General features: G+C 41.2%; 1 protein-coding gene across 1 annotated transcript in view; it reads right to left on the minus strand.

The window, feature by feature from the left end:
* Positions 1-19662, minus strand: part of PHF2 (PHD finger protein 2) — a 192650-nt gene that overhangs the window by 67243 nt on the left and 105745 nt on the right. The window contains exon 3 of the mRNA XM_061618178.1: positions 9815-9929. Coding sequence (XP_061474162.1) covers positions 9815-9929 — 115 coding nt within the window. The remainder of the gene's footprint in view (positions 1-9814; positions 9930-19662) is intronic.

Consider the following 19662-nt stretch of genomic DNA (forward strand, 5'->3'; position numbering starts at 1 on the left):
CTGAATGAGGATTTGAACCCTGGTCTCCCAGGTCCCAGTCCAACACTCTAACCATTACACCACATTGGTTGTCTATTAAATAGGTATTGACAACCTAATGAATACTCAGGTATGCTGGAAACTACATATTCCAGGGTTCCTGGCAGAAGGATACTACCATCTTCATGTTCCAATGCCAGGAAGGAACAGTGGTCTCAGAAAGAAGCTTCTCAGCTACTGACATCACTGCTGCTGACACCACCACCAGGTACGTTCTGGGTGAATAGAGGGGCAGGGTTCATTGGCTCATTAGGTGGAAGGGTTCATACAGTGAGTCCTCATAATAATGATGATTGTTCTCATATGGTATAACTGATCATTCATAATGTAGTTAGGGGGAATGGGCTATTTTCTTGGGGAGGTGGCAGGGTGAGGAATTGCTTGCATTAGCCAATCCCATTCCAAATTGAGCTGAGGGACATTTGTTCATCATTATTTTATCTATTTATTATTTATATCCCACCCTTCCTCCCAGTAGGAGCCCAGGGCGGCATTTCTGAGAAGGACTAGATCAAGAGATTAATGAAGACAATCTATTCAAAGACTAGGGAAATATTCGTGGTGGTAGACAACTTTCACTTATATCATTTTGTTTAGATATTAAGGTCCCTAATCTACAGAAAGTTAGTCAACACTTAAAACTGTTAACACCAATGTGATATTTCAGTTATCTACAGTCCACTGATTTCTATAGGACATAAACTCACTTTCTCTTGATTAGAGCCCTGAAGAGGAAATACATAGTCTAGAAACTGAATCAGATTACATACAACATAATACAGTCTTCATAAACTGATGAGTCTTATGAATTCTATAATTATATAGTCAAAACAGTTAAAACCACCACCACCAATTCATTCTGAATGAACAAGAAACCGCAAGGTCATTGAACAGAATGGTGTTTTTAATGGTGTGTAAAATGGCGCAGAGTGGTAAGTGGCGGTAACGCAGCCGAAGCTCTGCTCACGGACGGAGTTCGATTCCAACGGAAGGAGGAAGTCGAATCTCCAGTAAAAGGGGTCGAGGTCCACTCAGCCTTCCATCCATCTGTGGTCAGTAAAATGAGTACCCGGCATATGCTGGGGGTAAAGAGAGGCCGGAGAAGGAACTGGAAATCCCACCCCATATATATGGTCTGCCTAGTAAACGTCTCAAGACGTCTCCCTAAGAGTCGGAAACGACTCGCACTATAAGTGCAGGGACACCTTTACCCTTTTTAAAGAAACAAGCCCTTGAAGAAGGCACTTGAGCTGAACTGTGTCGGGCTAATTTAAAATAAACATTCATCCTTTCTAGCAACTTTGTGATATATTTCTCTTTTTTATTCACATCATTGGGTGCTTCCTAGGTTTATTTGTGTACAATCCTTTATTCTCTAATACTAATGTCTCTAGGACTTTTCAATAAACATGCATAGGATTCCATTCTCAGTGACTCAACTCTTGCTTTCTATTAAAGAAAATTATTAAATCAAATTATGCTTCTGTTTCATTGGAGCTCTATCCATTGATTTAGGAAGAGAAGCTAACTATTACACCATGTCATTCCTGCTTAATCATTAGTAATGATTACTACAAAGAATTACTACATGATCAAATGCTGTACATTATTTTATTCAGGAACTGTTCCTGAACACAAAATATAGGGATGGCACCATTTCTGACAGGCACCATTTTTGTGAATTATGACTTTTGCTGGAAATACACTGATTAATGAGAAATGGGAAAGGATTGAGCTGCCACTGACATTTATTTTGTAGGCAAAAGTCATGTTCCATGCACAAGAGAACCAAAAGGGCAATATGCACAATAGGCAATATGCATTTGCCCTTCACAATTATACTGAAAACACACAAAACACCAAGATTAAAAATTCTTGATACTTGTCAAAAATGTCAGGTATTAAAAACATAAAATGTTAGATAGAACTAAACACGATAGTCAGCATGGAGTTTTCACATTCTGCAATGTTAAATTGAAAATACCCCCATGCCATTCTGATGCTTCCCATAAGCTCATTTCAAAACAAAAGGAGAGATAAAAAAACCAACCCCATTTGGACTTCTCACAATTTGTTGAAATGCATGAAAATTCAGCCATGTTTACAGAGCACCTGTAATCCTATTACTGATTTTGCCCCATACTCTGACCTTCATTTTCTGCAGTTTAAAAGTTAAAAATAAGCCTGGCTGGTTTTTAATTAATTTAATAAATTTTAAATTGAACTGAGTGATAAGGTCGGGCATGCTCAGTAAGAACCAACCATCAGTGTTCTAAAAGCCAAACTCAAAGCTGCTGGGCTTGCCTACTCAGGGGGCCACACCCACACTAGAACTATATTTCACTTTAGACTGTCATGGGACTTCCCCCAAAGAATTTTAGGAAGTGTAGTTTGTGAAGGGTGCTGAGAGGAAGCTCCAGTTTAACAGTCAGCCACTCTGACTGAAGCTCTGTGAGGGGAACAGGGCATCACCTAGCAACTCTCAGCACCCTTCACTAACTACACGTCCCAGGATTCTTTGGGAGAAGCCATGACTGTATAAAGTGAAATAAAGGTCTGGTGTGGATGTGGCCATTGACAGCTTTGGTTTAAATTTGGGTGGGAGGCTACATGTGCCTGCTGTTGAATAAAGGGGGGGAAACACTGAAAAACAATATTTTTCACCATGTTTTCCTTTTGGAAAAAAGGGGCTTCCTCTCTGCCCAGTGCCCACCCATCCAATCTCCTCCCCTCCCCCTCCCCTCCTTGCCCCTCCCCCAGGTCAGTTTCACCTATCCTAAGCATGATTGCACGGGGTAAATCCCATTGAACTCAAAAAGTATGCAAATGATCAAACCTGCCCTCCCCTTCTCCTCCCTCCTATCCCCTCCCTCTTGCCCCTTCCCTCTCCCTTCCTTCCCCCCTCCCCTTCCAATCCCCTCCTCCCCCCTCCTCCTCCCCCATGGTCAGTTTTACCTATCCTAAGCATGATTGCACGGGAGTAAATCCCATTGAATTCAATAAGCATGCAAAATGATCAGACTTGGCCCTCCTCCTCCTCCCTCCCATCACCTCCCTTTTGCTCCTTCCTTCCCGCCTCCCCCTCCTCTTCCTATCCCCTCCTTCCTGAACTCAGTAAACATGCAAATGATCAAACCTACCCTCCTCCTCCCCCTCCTGCCTGCTCCCATCCCCCTCCTCCCCTTCCCATCCCCTGTGGCCAGTTTCACCTATCCTAAGCATGATTGCAGGGGAGTATATCCTACTCAATTCAATAAGCATGCAAATGATCAATCCATTCACAGCAAACTTGCACAGGATCCCATTTCTTACCTTCTGGATTAAAAAGCAGAGAAATTCACTAACAGGCAAAAAAAACCTTGTGGTTTAAGAACATACCTATAGCCCATAGCTATTCTATCAAACTTTAAAAAGCAGGGAAATTGCGCAGCTATAGTGAATGCACCAGGGGAGCAGTAGACCTGAACTCCTCTCTGAGATATTGGACTGCCCTACAAATTGGTCAAAATGCAAACACCATTTGGGTTGGTCTTTCACAATCCAATCCACTTCCTGTGTAGCTTGGAAGAATTTGGGAACAGGTGCTCTGAGCACTAATAGGTTTTTTGCCTATTAGTGAATAAAGACTTACTTTCATTAAGCATTAGCTAAAATGCTTCATGATGTTCTGTATTTGAGCCACCACTTACAAGTATTTTAAAGGGCAAGCAATTCACAGCCAAATCAAACTTGAACGTGTTTGGTTGTGCACTTCACTTGTATCAAAATAGAGAATGCCAAGACACCCTGAAAGCTACAAACTTGAATCTATATATTTAGGCTACTTACTGGATGCTTACAGACAGGCTATACAATACTCTATTTCTTACATACACAAGTGTGTGTTGACTTGAAATTATGTGAAACCAGCACTGTTGGCCAAGCATTCTTATTGGGCAAAAATAGTTTTTGTCATCTGTGGTTCTGTGGGTCTTTTGTCACCTGGGGAAACTAGATATCTAAATGTGTTGTGATACATGGTCTTCTTAGTGGACATGTTTTTAGTATTTAAGTATTTGCTGGTGCACACATAAAATGACAATTCTTGTGTGTGTGGGAAGAATATAATAAATGATATTTTATTGGAAACATAACAGATCCCTGAATACGGACGTGTATAAAGCACCAAAAACTCTTTAGATAATGCATGGCTGCCCTCTTCTGTACTTCTTTTGAACTACATCTCATTTTGAGGACACCAATGGCTCTTGCGCGATAGCCAAAATAGATATAAATAAAAGAGCAAGCCATGTTGGACGGTTAAAAGAAATCCTCCATATTAATCTACTGTCTAGAGGCACCGAGTTTTTAGAAAGTTATCTATAATTTAAAGTTGCATATTTCTAGCTGGAACATCATGCTAATGGTGGGTTTGTTAATTCAACTGGTTAATTTGCTTAGCCTGGTTCGCACTAGGTAATCCTGATTTTCTTTTCATATTCTTTGTCAACGCTGGTTTGCAAAATTCCAGAGAGGAGGCAGAGGTTCCTTCAGTCACAAGTTAATTTTATCCATCTATCAATACTCAATCAGGAGCATACACTAGGGAAAAGTATTATTTAATGCTTCCATTTTAAAGCTGTTTTGCCATACGTTAATTTAAATTTTGAGTTGAGGTGACCAGAACTGTACACAGTATTCCAAATGCAGCTACACAATAGATTTATTATAATGCTGTTATACAAATCTATGGTGCAGCCACATTTAGAATACTGTGTACATCTGGTTGCCTCACCGCAAAAAGGATCATGTAGAGTTGGAAACGGTTCAGAAAAGGGCAACCAGAATGATCAAGCGGATGGAGCAACTCCCCTATGAGGAAAGGTTGCATCATTGGGGGCCTTTTAGTTTAGAGAAAAGGCAAGTAAAAGGTGACATGATAGAACTGTATAAAATTATTCATGGCAAGGAAAAAGACAGAGAAAAGTTTTTCTCCCTCCCTCATAACTAGTGGACATTCAATAAAGCTGAATGCTGGAAGTTTCAGGACAGACACTAGAAAGTACTTCTTCACACAATGGACAGTTATGGAACTCACTCCTACAAGAGACAGTGATGGACACAAACTTGGATGGCATTGAAAGAGAATTAGACAAATACATGGAGGCTAAGTCTATTAGTGGCTACTAGCAATGATGGGTATGCTGTGTCTCCATAGTCAGAGGCGGTACACTTCTGCATACCAGTTGCTGGAAACCGCAGGAGGGAAGAGTGCTCTTGTGTTCAAGTCCTGCTTGTGGGCTTCCCATGGGCATCTGGTTGGCCATTGTGAAAATAAGATGCTGGGCTAGATGAGCCACAGGTCTGATCCAGCAGGCTCTTCTTATGTTTTTATGTACTTCATTCCCCTTTATGTGTGGCCCTTGGAGGGGCCTCCATGCTCTGAAGGGACTGCATGGCTGGCCCCACCCCCGTTATGTGTGCCTTCCCCTCAACATCCGTGCACTGTAGATAACTACAAGAGGGAAGCCTATATTCATAGACCTCTACATGCCTAGGATTCCATACTTTCTGGAATTCTGATTATGCAGGTTCCCAAAACACGCAGAGGTCTATGCACTCTCCGGTTTTCCATGAGCTGCCTGTGGTTTATTTCTCTATCGGGACAGACAAGACCAGGAAGTTATTGCAAGAGGCAATGTGGCTCCTCCATTCCATAGCCATGCTGTATATTTCAATATGCATTGCAAGGGCACACAAACACCTAAGATGGCCAAATGCCCATTGTGCCTTTAATTAGAAGCTCCTTCTAATTAGGGAATGTCTGCCTTTAATTGTTTCTTGCTCAGCTCAATGCAACATTAGTGATGAAGAGCTTCTGAGCTGCCCCTAACGCAGCTCCTCTTCCCTGCACGGAGAGGCTTTAATTGCTGCTTTGTTCTCATTATTCCCCCCCCTTTTTTAACAATTGTGAAATAAACCTTTTTTGTTTATCATTACTATATACCAGTGGTTCCCAACCTTTATGAGTACGGGACCCCCTTTGTAAACTCAAGAAATTTCAAGACCCCCACATGCTAATTGTTGTAATTTTAGTCTCTGTTAATTGGAAATAATACATAATGAATTATTAAATAATGTCATTTTTTATTCATCTCAACAACAAATATGATTATATTTATTATCTGCCCTTCATCAGAAAGTCCCAGGGCAGATTACAGAATATAAACAACTCCTAACAAATTTTGAAGGATAGTCAACTTACTAGGTAACTAGGGGCTTCACGGGCCAACCCCATACACATACATACGTACATACACACATACACAAACACACACACACACACACACACACACACACACACACACACACACACACACACACAGCCAAAACATGCACATACACATCCCGGAGCTCACAAAACACACACATCCACACCCAACACTCACACCCAGGGACTCCCACCCCCACACGCGTGTGTACGCATGTGAACATGTACGCACGCACACACACACACACACGCACGCACACACAGGGACTCCAGAACAGGTCCCTACCCAAATGAATCTGCTCAGATAATTACTTCTGAAACTCACAATGTGAAGAAGAGTGAAACCAGGCCACATTCACACCATGCATTTTCCCCACTATTATTCCATTTTAAACACTCATGGCTTCCCCCAAAGAAGCCTGGGAAGTGTAGTTTGTGAAGGGTGCCGAGAGTTGTTAGGAGGCTCCTGTTCTCCTCAGAGAGCTACAGTTCCCTGAGTGGTTTAACGTTCCAACCCTCCTCCCAGGAACCTCTGGGAATTGTAGATTTGTGAGGGGAACAAGGGTCTCATAACAACTCTCAGCACCCTTAAAAACTACATACTTTGGAGGAGGCCATGACTGTTTCAAGTGGAATAATAGTGGAATAAATGTACAGTGAACACAGCCCAAGAGTGTCCAGGTGACCAAATGATTAACTGTTGACAAGTTCTTAAAATCAGGCTCATACATCCATGGTATAGCTGAGTTAATGAGAAGGCTGGTGCTATTTTGCAGCTGTCAGAGACTGGCAGTCTGGTTGAAGCGATATAAGTTTCAACCTTAAATCTGGGTCTGCATCTGACTTGTTTCGATAATTTGATTTCAATGCAACAAGTGCATTGGCTTCTTCTCCCCCCCCTTCGCAAGAAAAGGGATTCCTCTTACTTTTCAAGAAGCTACCATGCCAGGAGGGAAGAAGACGAAAATATCCCTTCTGACGTTTTCAGACCTACGCTGCTCCCCCTTCATCAGAGAGGAGAAAAGTCTCAGTAAAAGCTGCTCCTGCCTCCACTCCCTTGTCCCTTTACTGCAGGTTTTCAATCTGGGCTGGCTTCCTCCTGCACGGAAGGTGTGCATTATAGGCACTCTAGAATGGGAATGATCCAGATTGCATGTGTAGTGGCTGCCTGGCAGAAAATTACCAGATATGGAAAGCATGTTGGGTAGTTTTAAGCGGTGCAGCCACTATGCATGTAAGCTGAATCACTCCTATTCAAGAGAGCTTGCAGTGCACACCTTCCCGTTCAGCCCAAACCATCTAGCTCAGGAGGAGGGCAGCTAGTAGGTGGTGGTGCAGCCGCATTATGTTTGGGACTGGGGAAGAGGAGCATTTAGCACACTTAACTAACATGCAGCTGCGGCGCCTTCAGTTTTGAACTTGTTTAAGGATTTCTCACAAAATTCTCTAGAATGACATCACACACATGCACACTGAGCCTCATCTGCTGCCCACCCAGGAAAGATAAGGTACCTGAAAGCCTATTTGTGGGCATGAAATTTTACACAGGTGTTGACTTGGGGGGGGGAGGTATCTTGCCTGATTTTGCTTATATAATTCTGTGAGGCACCGTATGCATTTGAGAGCATAACATTAACACCACCCCGGGAGCAATCCTGCCTCCGTGTAGCTTCCTGTTGCTCCAAAGACCTCCCACCCTCCATGCCCTCACCTGCAGCCAGCCCCAGCCTCAGCCCCAGCCCTGCTGTGACCACTCTGCTCTCTGAGGAAAACCAACTTGAACTTGCGCAGCAGGTTGCTGAACTCGCTGCCGGCTCCTCTAGGCGCCAACATGACAGGCAAGCAGGGCTGGAAGTGAGGGGGGGGAGGAAGAAGAAAGAGAAGAGGACCCAGTCAGGGAGAAGAGAGGGAAAGGCAGTGTCCTGCCCAGAGTGCGATTCACGAGAAGGAGACGAGGATGAAATTAATTCTTGTTTTATTAGAGTAATTGAGACATCAAAGGCAGCGCGCTTCATACGCTAACTCACTACTGTCCCTAAGCTATCTAAGCATACTCTGCAGCATGTGAAGAAAGTTGACTCAGCACCCAGATCAAGGGGGCGCTGGCTTAAGTAGGGAAGGTCTTCGCCCGTAATCTCTGACTCCTTCGAGGAGCCTCCCTCTGGACAAGGCGCTTCTCACAACATCTCACATGGGGCAAAAGGGGGAGCATCTCTGTCGGCTCATCTGACAATACAGTCTCGATAGGTACAGGCTCAGCTTCAGGAGGCAGGGATGCATTTCAAGTTTCAAGAGGGGAGCTCGGGGGGGTGAGTTGGCGCACGCGCCAGGACATCCTCCAACGGCTCTGTTGAGGCAGCTGCAGGTGGCATGAAGTCTTCTTCAGCGGGAGAACTGTCCGTGGAAACTGGCACAGAGTCAACCACACACCCTCCCCCATGACCCTTGAAAACGTCTACACCCTCTGATTCTTCCCCTTGCTCTAACTGAGGGATCTGCAACTTATACAGCCCCCTCCTTGGTTGCCTTGAGGGAGCCAGGGCTCAACAGGCAGCCATGTAGCCGGGCTGGGCTAACCAGGAAAAGACATAGCTACAGCGGAGTTCCAACTGCCTCACAGCCAATTGTGTTACTTCCGCTCTGCAACTACGTGCCCCCTTCGTGGATTTAGGCGGGAACAGTGAGCTCATCCAGAGCCATGGGAGGAGACAATGGGAGCATAATGAGATCGACAACATCATGGGTGGGAAAGGTTACGGTGCTGGTGGCGGGGTGGTACCATAAAGATAGAAAAGGGGTAGAGCCAACACTCCACCCGTGGCTTACCATTATTTGCAGTTGTCATCTTTCAACCCCCTTTTGATTGTTTCACAACCCCCTTGGGGGCTGCAGCCCCCAGGTTGGGAATCACTGGTATATACCATACTGGATCAAAGGCAATTAAAGCAGCAAGAAAAAACATTCTAATCAAAGTTGCAAAAGATCTCTACTGAACAGGACTTCCTGGTAAGTAAATAAAAATCTGGGCATGGACATTGCTGGATAGTTATATTTGGCATTATATTAAGTGCAGCCACTTTTATAGTCCCATTGATGGCAGAGTAAAAATATCTTAATAAGACAAATTGCTATTTTAATTTTGCTTCCAGCTTATTGAGCAAAAGCAGTAGCTCATAGTGTTAAAGGTCCCTAGTGTGGAAGCAACTCACATTATACATGTTTTGTACTGTCTACAGCCATATGCTGCTTTATTCCAGATATTTTGAACTATTCTGGATCTAAATCAGGCAAACACTGCAGACTGTATAGTCTCAAATTCTTCAACAAGCAAGGTGCACATTTTGGTGAAGGGCTTGTAGGATATCATGCTGAGAGATATTAGCCCAAAGTCTGTTGGATTATTGCCCACATAAATTTACAGAGAAAAACCGGTTAGAACAAAAATCACATTATAGACACATTTTTTCAGTCTGGACCATGGTCTACTGATGATAGCCCAAACATTGGCATCATTAAACAGCTCACCTGGGGAATGTTCGACTTCGAAGTTCCTTGATGAAGACCTGACTCCCGTTCTGAACAGGTTTGACTTCTGTAGTTTGACCAGTGTCATGTTTATGCCAATTTCGTTTCTTTTTCACTGCAAAAGAAAGAAATTGTCAGGATTATATAGCTGGGGAGGGGAGAAATCAATGGGGATATTTGTCATTGACTTTAGTCAGAGATTTTGACAATAATCTCTTCAGAGACATAACAGTAACTTTGGCAAGAAGACAATTGGTTGTTGTTTTTTTGTTATTCCAAGCAGAAATATAACAATTGTTTTCTCATTTGCCTTTGAACCTCTACCCTGAAGCCTATATGTAGCATACAGAACTCTGTTCATTTGTTAACATTAAGCAAAACATCTATATAATTAACTACCAAGCAATATAGCTTCCATATATAAACTCTAGATAGAATTCAGTTTCACCAAGCTACGTGCTTTATCTCCATTTTAAAGACAACACTTCAAATTGCAGTATAATAGATTGTGAATATAACACATGTCAAGGACTGACCGAACACAAAATGAAAACTCTTTGGAAGCTTTTATTGTCATGCTTTGAGCCATACACAAAAGAAGAAAGCAATCTATTGTCTTAGGATAATAAAGATATATTTCCACATCATATTTTGGAGGTTCTTTTATTACTGTTGGCTGACAATATATATTAGATTGATTCATGAGTCAGAGCACAATGCCCCCATATATGGTACCATACAAATGTTCTGCAGCAAGAAACAGAAGATGTTATCAGGCCACATCAAGAGAAATACGAATTGGATTGTACCATTTTATGACATGGGGCCGGGTGGATGTTGCAAATTTAAATACATCAAAACTCCTTGTCTATGAACACTAGAATGCAGGAACACAGATTGTAACCTAGCCTTTGCCATGATAATTTGAGTTCTCTATTGGGCAGGGGTTCCCAAATTGTGCTCAGTGGACCACCAGTCGGGTGGTTTGTGGTATGTTTGTAAAAAAAAAAAAGGAAAACCATACAGCATCTAGCACAGTAAATACCAGTTGGTACCACATACAGAAAAATCATTAAGTAGTCCACCAAACCCTCAGCACTTTTCAAGTGGTCCCTGTGTAGCAATGTTTGGAACCACTCTATAGGGACATCTTGAGCATTCGATCAAGGATCCTTGCAAATGTGAGTGTCTCAATCAAATATTTTAGAGTAGGATTTGAGCAAACACAGTCTCTTCTGCAGTATGCTACAAGCAAAGCTTGCGCCAATCCTGTGAGCCACCTCGACACCTTCCCCTTTTCCTGCTCCAAAGATGTAGACGTGGCTTTGGGCACTCCCAGGCCCCAGCAGAACATTTTTTCATGGAGACTGGCAAGAAAATGACACTATGCTTGCGATTTCCCCTGAGGAGAAGGCCCCTGGGGGCCTTTCCTTAGTGAGAATTGTACTCTGGCAGTCTCCAGCAAAGGTTAGAGACTTCCCAATCTAAGTTTTGTAGGGGGGCTTGGAAAATGGGTAAGGAGAGGACACAAAGGATTGGCCCCTTTCGGGGGAAACTATGTAGCATTTTTTTTAAAGAGCTTTCTGAAGCATTTTCTTTTACTTTATTAAATAAATTTATGTCCTACTTTTTTCAAAAAGAAACTCAAAGTACAATAAAATATAATACAATAAAACCAAATCCACAAAATGCATTAATCAACTACCAAAACATGCTAAAAAATTCAAAATCAATAAAAAACACAACTCAAAGAACTAAAAAAGGTGTGAAGACATGAAGAACAGAAAACAGCCTTAACATATTCATAATGAGAGGATAAAAGGTTTTCAGCTGAAGGCTGCGTTAAATACGCATAATGCTTAACACAGTGCATGATCCTGGACAAACAGCTCCAGCTGTAATTAGATGCTCAGATGTAATTAGAAAAGACTAATGCAGCTGGTATAATAAATGGATCAAAGTAAAGGGCAGGGAGAGATTCCCTGCCTGAAACCCTGAAATGCTGCTGCCAGTCAGTGCAAGCAATACTTAGCTAGATGGACCAATAGTCTGATTCAGTTCAAGGCAGCTTCCTGTGTTCATATATTTATTTAAATTATTTATAACCCACTCTTCATTGTTCACACAATCCCAAACCAAGGAACAACATTACAACACAATACAACAATATTTCATTTACATACGACTTAAAAACAGCAGCAGCAGACAATATGCCAACAACTTAACTATATCAGACAGGCAATGGGCAACGTTTCAGTCAAAAGGCTGAATCGAATTTTCCTGGGGTTGAAATCCAATACATGTTGGTGCTACTTGTACCTGAGAGGGGAGGGCATTCCAGACTCAGGGCTCCACAACTGAGGAACCCCTTTCATGAAGTGTCACATACTGTATCTCTGAGGACTGTGAGAGGGGCACCCGCTAATGATATCAAGGCCTGGGCAGGTATATAAAGAACAGGTGATATTTCGGGGATCTGAGTCTCATGCTGTCCAGGGCTTTTCTTTTTTAAAAAATCTGACTTGGTAGTGTATTGTTAAGCACCGTGCAGACCTTGTTGTATGTTGATAGCGAGCTGTCTCCACAAGTAGTCTCATCAGAGTATCCTGCACTAGCTGCAGCTTCTGAACCAGACCAAAAGGCAACAACACATAGAGTGAATTGCAATAATCCATTGAGTTAATATTCACGCACCTAAGTTTCCCCTATAAATGAGAAAATTGCCAGTAGATCTCTTCAGTCTTTAGGAATTACTAGCTGAAAAACAGAGTTCTGTACCCCAATCCTAAGCAAGTTTACTCCAGAGTAAGTCCCACTGATTTCAATGGAACTTACTTCACAGTAAATGTGAGTAGGATGGCTACCCATGTCTATTAATTATCTGGCTTTTAAACAATTAAGGAATTAAAATCAGGGGAAGGGCCATAACTTTTTTTATTATTATCATTAATTTTTATTCAAATTTTCAAAGACAAAAAACAAAACAAAACAAAAATAATTAAACAGTAAAATAAAATGTTGACTTCCGATTTGTCGCAGATCAGTTATAGGTCTACAATATATAACAATCCTGTCTCTTAAATTATATTATAAAATCACTTTCCTCCAGTAGTTATCTTAATTAATCATCAAATCTCATAAACATTACTTTATTCTTTCCACAAAAAGTCAAAGAGAGGTTTCAATTCTTTGAGAAATATATCTATCAATTTTTCTCCAAATAAGCATGTCGATTAATCCATCTTGTTCAAATCTATTCGTTCCAATAATTTCAATAGCCATTCTTCCATTATCAATGTTAATTCCATCTTCCATCTTCAATAATCCTGTTAAGTCCAGTAATTTCAGTAGCCATTCTTCCATTATCAGTATCCCATAATAATCTTGTTGTCATAGCCATAGTCCAAATAAACATATCGATTAATCCATCTCATCAAATCTGTTAGGTCCAATAATTTCAATAGCCGTTCTTCCATTATCAATATTAATTCCATCTTCCATCTTCAATAGTCCTGTTAAGTCCAGTAATTTCAGTATCCATTCTTCCATTATCAGTATCCCATAGTAATCTTGCTGTCATAGCCATAGTCATATAATAAGAGTCTGATGGGAATTTCCTTTATCACAAATATTTCCTTGCCATCAATTCTGAATATGTTGCTGAAATATTGTTGTAAAGTCATATCTCTGTTCTTCTTTTTTACAAAATGCACTGGCTCATCTCTTGAGAGTTTTTCCATTGTCACATATCTGTAGTTAATTCCATAGATTTTTTTCTATGTCAAGCTCCATCACATCATTCCAGTCCAGAAAATTATCCAAGACATTGATAACTTTATCTCTAATATCTTCATTAATTTCTTCAGAGACGTTGAATTCCAAACAGTAAACTTTGTTTCTAATATCCATAAACACCAGATCTTTTTCCACTTCCACATTTATTCCAATCTCCAGGGCTTGTATCTTCCCTTTAATTTTTCTTTTCTCATCTCATCAATCTCCTCTCTCACAAGATACCCTATTTCTTTAAGCTCCTGCGTCATTTTGCCCAATTCAATTTTCATCTCCTTTCTACCCTGTCTCAGGGTTTGTTTCGTTATCTCAATCTCATCCATTATTTTCTGAAACATAATTACTTCCAGATTCTCAGCCACTTTCTTGATTGCCATTCTTAAAACCACAAAAACAAAACAAAACAAAAAAAACCACTTCTTATTTCAGCAACAATTAGGTTAATGTTCCAGGCTTGATGACATCACAGTGTAGACAGAACAGCCTGCCTTATCTCTTATATGTTCAGGAATACAAAACAAATTTAGTTCCCAGCATCAAAACAGTTAGTGGCGTCGTGAACAAGCAGATTCATCAAAATGAAATAGACCAAAAAGAAAATAGTCCCAGACATAATATTCCAAAGTTCATAAATCAAATTTATTTATTTTATTTTTCTCCTCAGAATAGAAATTCCTCTTCCGTTTGTATCTTTAGAATGCACTTCCAGGACAGCTTTTTGCAATAAAAACAAAGATAAGCTTTTTCAATTTCTTTCCTCCTTTATTTTGTGAATAAAAGAGAAGAGTTATAACTCACCCAGAAATTCTTTATAGCTGATTCATTGACAAATCTCTTTTTGCTGCAACAATTTAAACCACGTGAAAAAAAAATAGAAAGAAGGATGCTTGCCTGTTAAAGTCCGTTTTTCTTTGAAGAAAAGATAAACGTGTCACTAAATCAGTTAGAGCTTGTTTGGAAGTCCGTCCGGCATTGCTGGCTGAACCTTCTCTCATAAATTAATGAAATCCAGTCCCCCCAACAAAAACAGGCTTTTGTGGTTAATCTCTACGTTTCTCCCTGCCCGGGAGAAAATCTTTACCAGTCAAAAAGAACGTTCTGACTGATTTTAAAACTGAAAAAGCTTCTTCTGAGACGAGAGCTCGTCTCAAAAAGCAGGCACAAGCGAAGTCACCCTTCCCGGAAGTCGGGAAGGGCCATAACTCAGTGATAGAGCAACTGCTTTACATGCATCCCTGTCATCTCCAGGTAAGGCTGGGAGAAACTCCCTGTCTGAAATCTTGGACAGCTGCTGCCAGTCAGTGTAGATGACACCAATCTAAATGGATCAATGGTCTGATTCAGTTTAAGGCAGCTTCCTATGTTCCTAAATCAATGGCTTAGATCCAAAGAACTGTGGGTGGAAGAAGAAAATGCATTAGGAAGCAATCCTAAACTCCCTGGGAGGGCAGCTGGGGGGCTGTTGGATGCTATGGATGGTCCACAAGCAGAGATCGCATTGTGGCAGTGAAATGTACTACCACTGTTATTCCGCCAGCAGTGATCTGCCGGTACTAGGCCCGAAAATGCAGCAAGTTTGGGGAGAGAAGGCCATGGATCTGCAGAATCTAATCCATAATTCACTTGACATCTCCCCTCCCAATGACCCTAAACTGTACCAGTGCTGGAGCTGGGAGGAAAAAAATTAAATACACTCTAATGGAATGGTGGTGGGAAACTATGCTCTACTCCCCCAGCCCATCTTGGCTATCAAGGCTTTGGATTTGGTGGTAGATCGATCACCCACAGAATTCCCACACATCCAAGTTAGGATTGCTCTACCTGTGCTATTTTGTGAACTCTTGCACAAGAGCCAGAAGAAGACTTCTCACAGTGCAACACCCTAATTATCGGGGGTTGTGCTACAGTATAAGAAACAATGAATAAATAAAATGCAGGCTATAGTGAATCAAATCTAATGGGCCCTTAAGAGGCCACCAGAATGAGCTTGTGCAGTCACACACAAGAGCGCACACAAACAGAAGAATTCATCTGGATTTGGAAGTCACTTTTTTCATGCAACCTGTCCTGCTAAGTGAAAAGCAGACCTTCCATGAACTGAACAGTTCTGGTCGCCTCATCTCAAAAAGGATATTATAGAGCTGGAAAAGGTTCAGAAGAGGGCAACCAGAATGATCAAGGGGATGGAGCGACTCCCTTACGAGGAAAGGTTGCAGCATTTGGGGCTTTTTAGTTTAGAGAAAAGGCGGGTCAGAGGACATGATAGAAGTGTATAAAATTATGCATGGCATTGAGAAAGTGGATAGAGAAAAGTTCTTCTCCCTCTCTCATAATACTAGAACTCGTGGACATTCAAAGAAGCTGAATGTTGGAAGATTCAGGACAGACAAAAGGAAGTACTTCTTTACTCAGCGCATAGTTAAACTATGGAATTTGCTCCCACAAGACGCAGTAATGGCCACCAGCTTGGATGGCTTTAAAAGAAGATTAGACAAATTCATGGAGGACAGGGCTATCAATGGCTACTAGCCGTGGTGGCTGTGCTCTGCCACCCTAGTCAGAGGCACCATGCTTCTGAAAACCAGTTGCCGGAAGCCTCAGGAGGGGACAGTGTTCTCGCACTTGGGTCCTGCTTGTGGGCTTCCCCCAGGCACCTGGTTGGCCTCTGTGAGAACAGGATGCTGGACTAGATGGGCCACTGGCCTGATCCAGCAGGCTCTTCTTATGTTCTTATGTTCTTATAGAAGAGGAGTTTCATTAGTGTACTTCTTCTATAACGGGAGTAAAAGCCCCAACAAGAACAGATCTTCCTATTTCCTGGACAAAATGTTCATACCTCAATAATTTGAGCATCCAACCCAATATTTACACAATCTTCATACTAGAAATACTTGGAAGAAATTTACTTGAGATCAACTTCATTTTGTTGTTGTTATGTGCCTTCAAGTCAATTACGACTTAGGGCGACCCTATGAATCAGCAACCTCCAAGAGCATCTGTCATGAACCACCAGATCTTGTAAGTTCAGGTCTGTGGCTTCCTTTATGGAATCGATCCATCTCTTGCTTGGCCTTCCTCTTTTTCTACTCCCTTCTGTTTTCCCCAGCATTATGGTCTTTTCTAGTGAATCATGTCTTCTCATGATGTTTCCAAAGTATGATAACCTCAGTTTCATCATTTTAGCTTCTAATGATAGTTCTGGTTTAATTTGTTCTCCCACCCACTTATTTGTCTTTTTTGCAGTCCATGGTATGCGCAAAGCTCTCCTCCAACATCACATTTCAAATCAGTGGATTTTTCTCTTATTCGCTTTTTTCAGTGTCCAACTTTCACATCCATACATAGAGATTGGGAATACCATGGTCTGAATGATCCTGACTTTGGTGTTCAGTGATACATCTTTGCATTTCAGGACCTTTTCTAGTTCTCTCATAGCCTGCACTCCCCAGTCCTAGCCTTCTTCTGATTTCTTGACTATTGTGTCCAGTTTGGTTAATGACTGTGCCGAGGTATTGATAATCCTTGACAAGTTCAATGTCCTCATTGTCAACTTTAAAGTTACATAAATCTTCTGTTGTCATTACTTTAGTCTTCTTGACATTCAGCTGTAGTCCTGCTTTTGTGCTTTCCTCAATAGCGTTTGTTTCAAATCATTACTGCATCTGTGTTAGAATTGCTTTTAATATGTTTTCTTTAATAATATGTTTTTAACCGTTTTTTAAAAAAAATACATTTTAAACCTTTTTTAAAAAATGTTTTTAATGTTGTTTTGTTTTAATGTATTTTAAGGTCTTTTTATGATGTTTTAAAGTGTTTTTAGCATTTCTGTTTGCTGCCCTGGGCTCCTGCTGGGAGGAAGGGCGGGATATAAATCAAATAATAAATAAATCAAATAAATAAATTACTGGTTTCTGCTAGTACTATGGTATCGTCTGCATATCTTAAATTATTGATATTTCTCCCTCCAATTTTCATACCTGCTTCATCTTGGTCCAATCCCACTTTCCATATGATATGTTCTGCATATAGATTAAACAAACAGGGTGATAAAATACACTCCTGTCTCACACCCTTTCCGATTAGGAACCAATTGCTTTCTCCATATTCTTATCACTTCATTAGACATTCACAAATAATTTATCATTCTTAAAATCATATAAAGCATCTTCACTGTCTGGAAACGCTCACAGACTGGAATCAGTTAACACTGAAATTAACAGGACCTAAGCACTAAACTGAGCATATTGTTGGACTGGGACGTCAGTTCACAACATTCTCCATATGTCATTCGTTGGATTGTATCCCAATGATAGAATGAAATTCTCCTGTGAAAAGGAACCTATGTATGCAACCCACTGTCTTGATTTAAAGAATTCAGACACTTTCGCAGGAGACAACTTCATTAAAATCTGATTAAATGCACTTCTATAATCTATGATTACTAAACTAACCAGATGCAATATTCGCCCCTGCAGTAATTTTATGTGCTGGCCCCTTGGTGGTCATTAACAATCCCTTTTCTTTTTCTTCTGATATCTTTTCATTTTTCCAATCTCCTCTGATATACTTTTTTCTTTTGCTTTGCAGAGAATTATCAATATTTTAATCGCTATTTATTTATGAGTCTCCACTGGTATCAATCTTAATTGTGAACTCTGTAATTATTGCCTGTTTACATTCCTTTTCAAGTGCATTTGCAGAGCAGATTAAGGCAAATAATCAAGTCAGTGTCTTCTCCCCTGCTGCTTAAAATCAACACCTCATTCCCCCCTGCTGCTTTCTGTCAGTTACAATCAACACTTCATTGCTATCAATGAAAGGGAATACACATTTGAAGAGCTCACATAGAAAGAAGATTGATAAAAGTATCACTCACATTATCGATGATTTCAAAGTGAATTTTTAAAAAATGAATCGGGAAAAAAGAAGAATGAATCAGAAACCAGGCATGGAGAGTTGCTACTTCAAAATTCTCTCCACAAAGATAGAGAATATCAGAAATAATAATTAATCCAATGGCAAATCAGATTATTGCAGAAACAGAACCCATCGCGAGATGAGACTGATTATCTAGATCCATCACAATCTGAATTCAGAATAGAATCAGCTTTGGTCACCCTGATGGATGACCTTTATCATGAGAAAGACAAGGGGTGTGTGTTCTGCTCGATCTCTCAGAGGTATTTGATACCATTGACCTCCTGGACTGACTTGGTGGGACGGGTATTGGAGGCACTGTATTACAGTGATTCCACTCTTATCTTCGAAGATAAGTCCAGAGAGTAACACTGGGTGAGTATTCCTCAGACCCCTGGCACTTGCGCTATGGGGTTCCGCAGGGTACTATTCTCTCCCCAGTGCTATTCAACATCTATATGAAATTGTTGGGAATGGTTATTAGGAGTTTTTTGAGCAAGGTGTCAGCAATATGCTGATGACACAGAGCTCTATTTCTCCATAACATGAGGCTGTGAACGCTCTGTGTCAGTATCTGAATGCTGTAGTGGACTGGATAAAGGCCAATAAACTGCTTAAAACCTGGGAAGACAAAGGCTGTTTGGGGAGGTGGTTCCCATGTCTGGGACATAGGCAGGTTATCTGTTCTGGATGGGGTCGCACTCCCTCTGAAGGACAGGTCCATAGCCTAGGGTTATTCCTGGATTCACCTTCGCCACTAGAGGCCAAAGTATCCTCTGTGGCCAGGAGTGCCTTTTACCAACTTTGTCTGGTTCATCAGCTATGGCCGTTCGTGGACAGGAATAGTCTGGCCTCTGTAGTCCATGCATTGGTAACCTCATGGCTAGATCACTGCAACACACTCTATGTAGGGCAGCCCTTGGCCCTGATTCAGCAGCTACAGCTGATGCAAAATGCAGCAGCCAGATTGCTGATGGGAGCACATGGCTGACAACATGAGACACCACTGTTAAAACATCTGCACTGGCTACCCATCCACTACTGAGCCAGGTTTAAGGTGATCATATTAATTTACAAAGCCCTGAGCAACTTAGATCCAGTGTATCTTAGGACTGCCTGAACCTTTATATTCCAGCTTG

The sequence above is a fragment of the Rhineura floridana genome, chromosome 3 (genome assembly GCF_030035675.1).
Source record: "Rhineura floridana isolate rRhiFlo1 chromosome 3, rRhiFlo1.hap2, whole genome shotgun sequence".
NCBI lineage: Eukaryota > Metazoa > Chordata > Lepidosauria > Squamata > Rhineuridae > Rhineura > Rhineura floridana.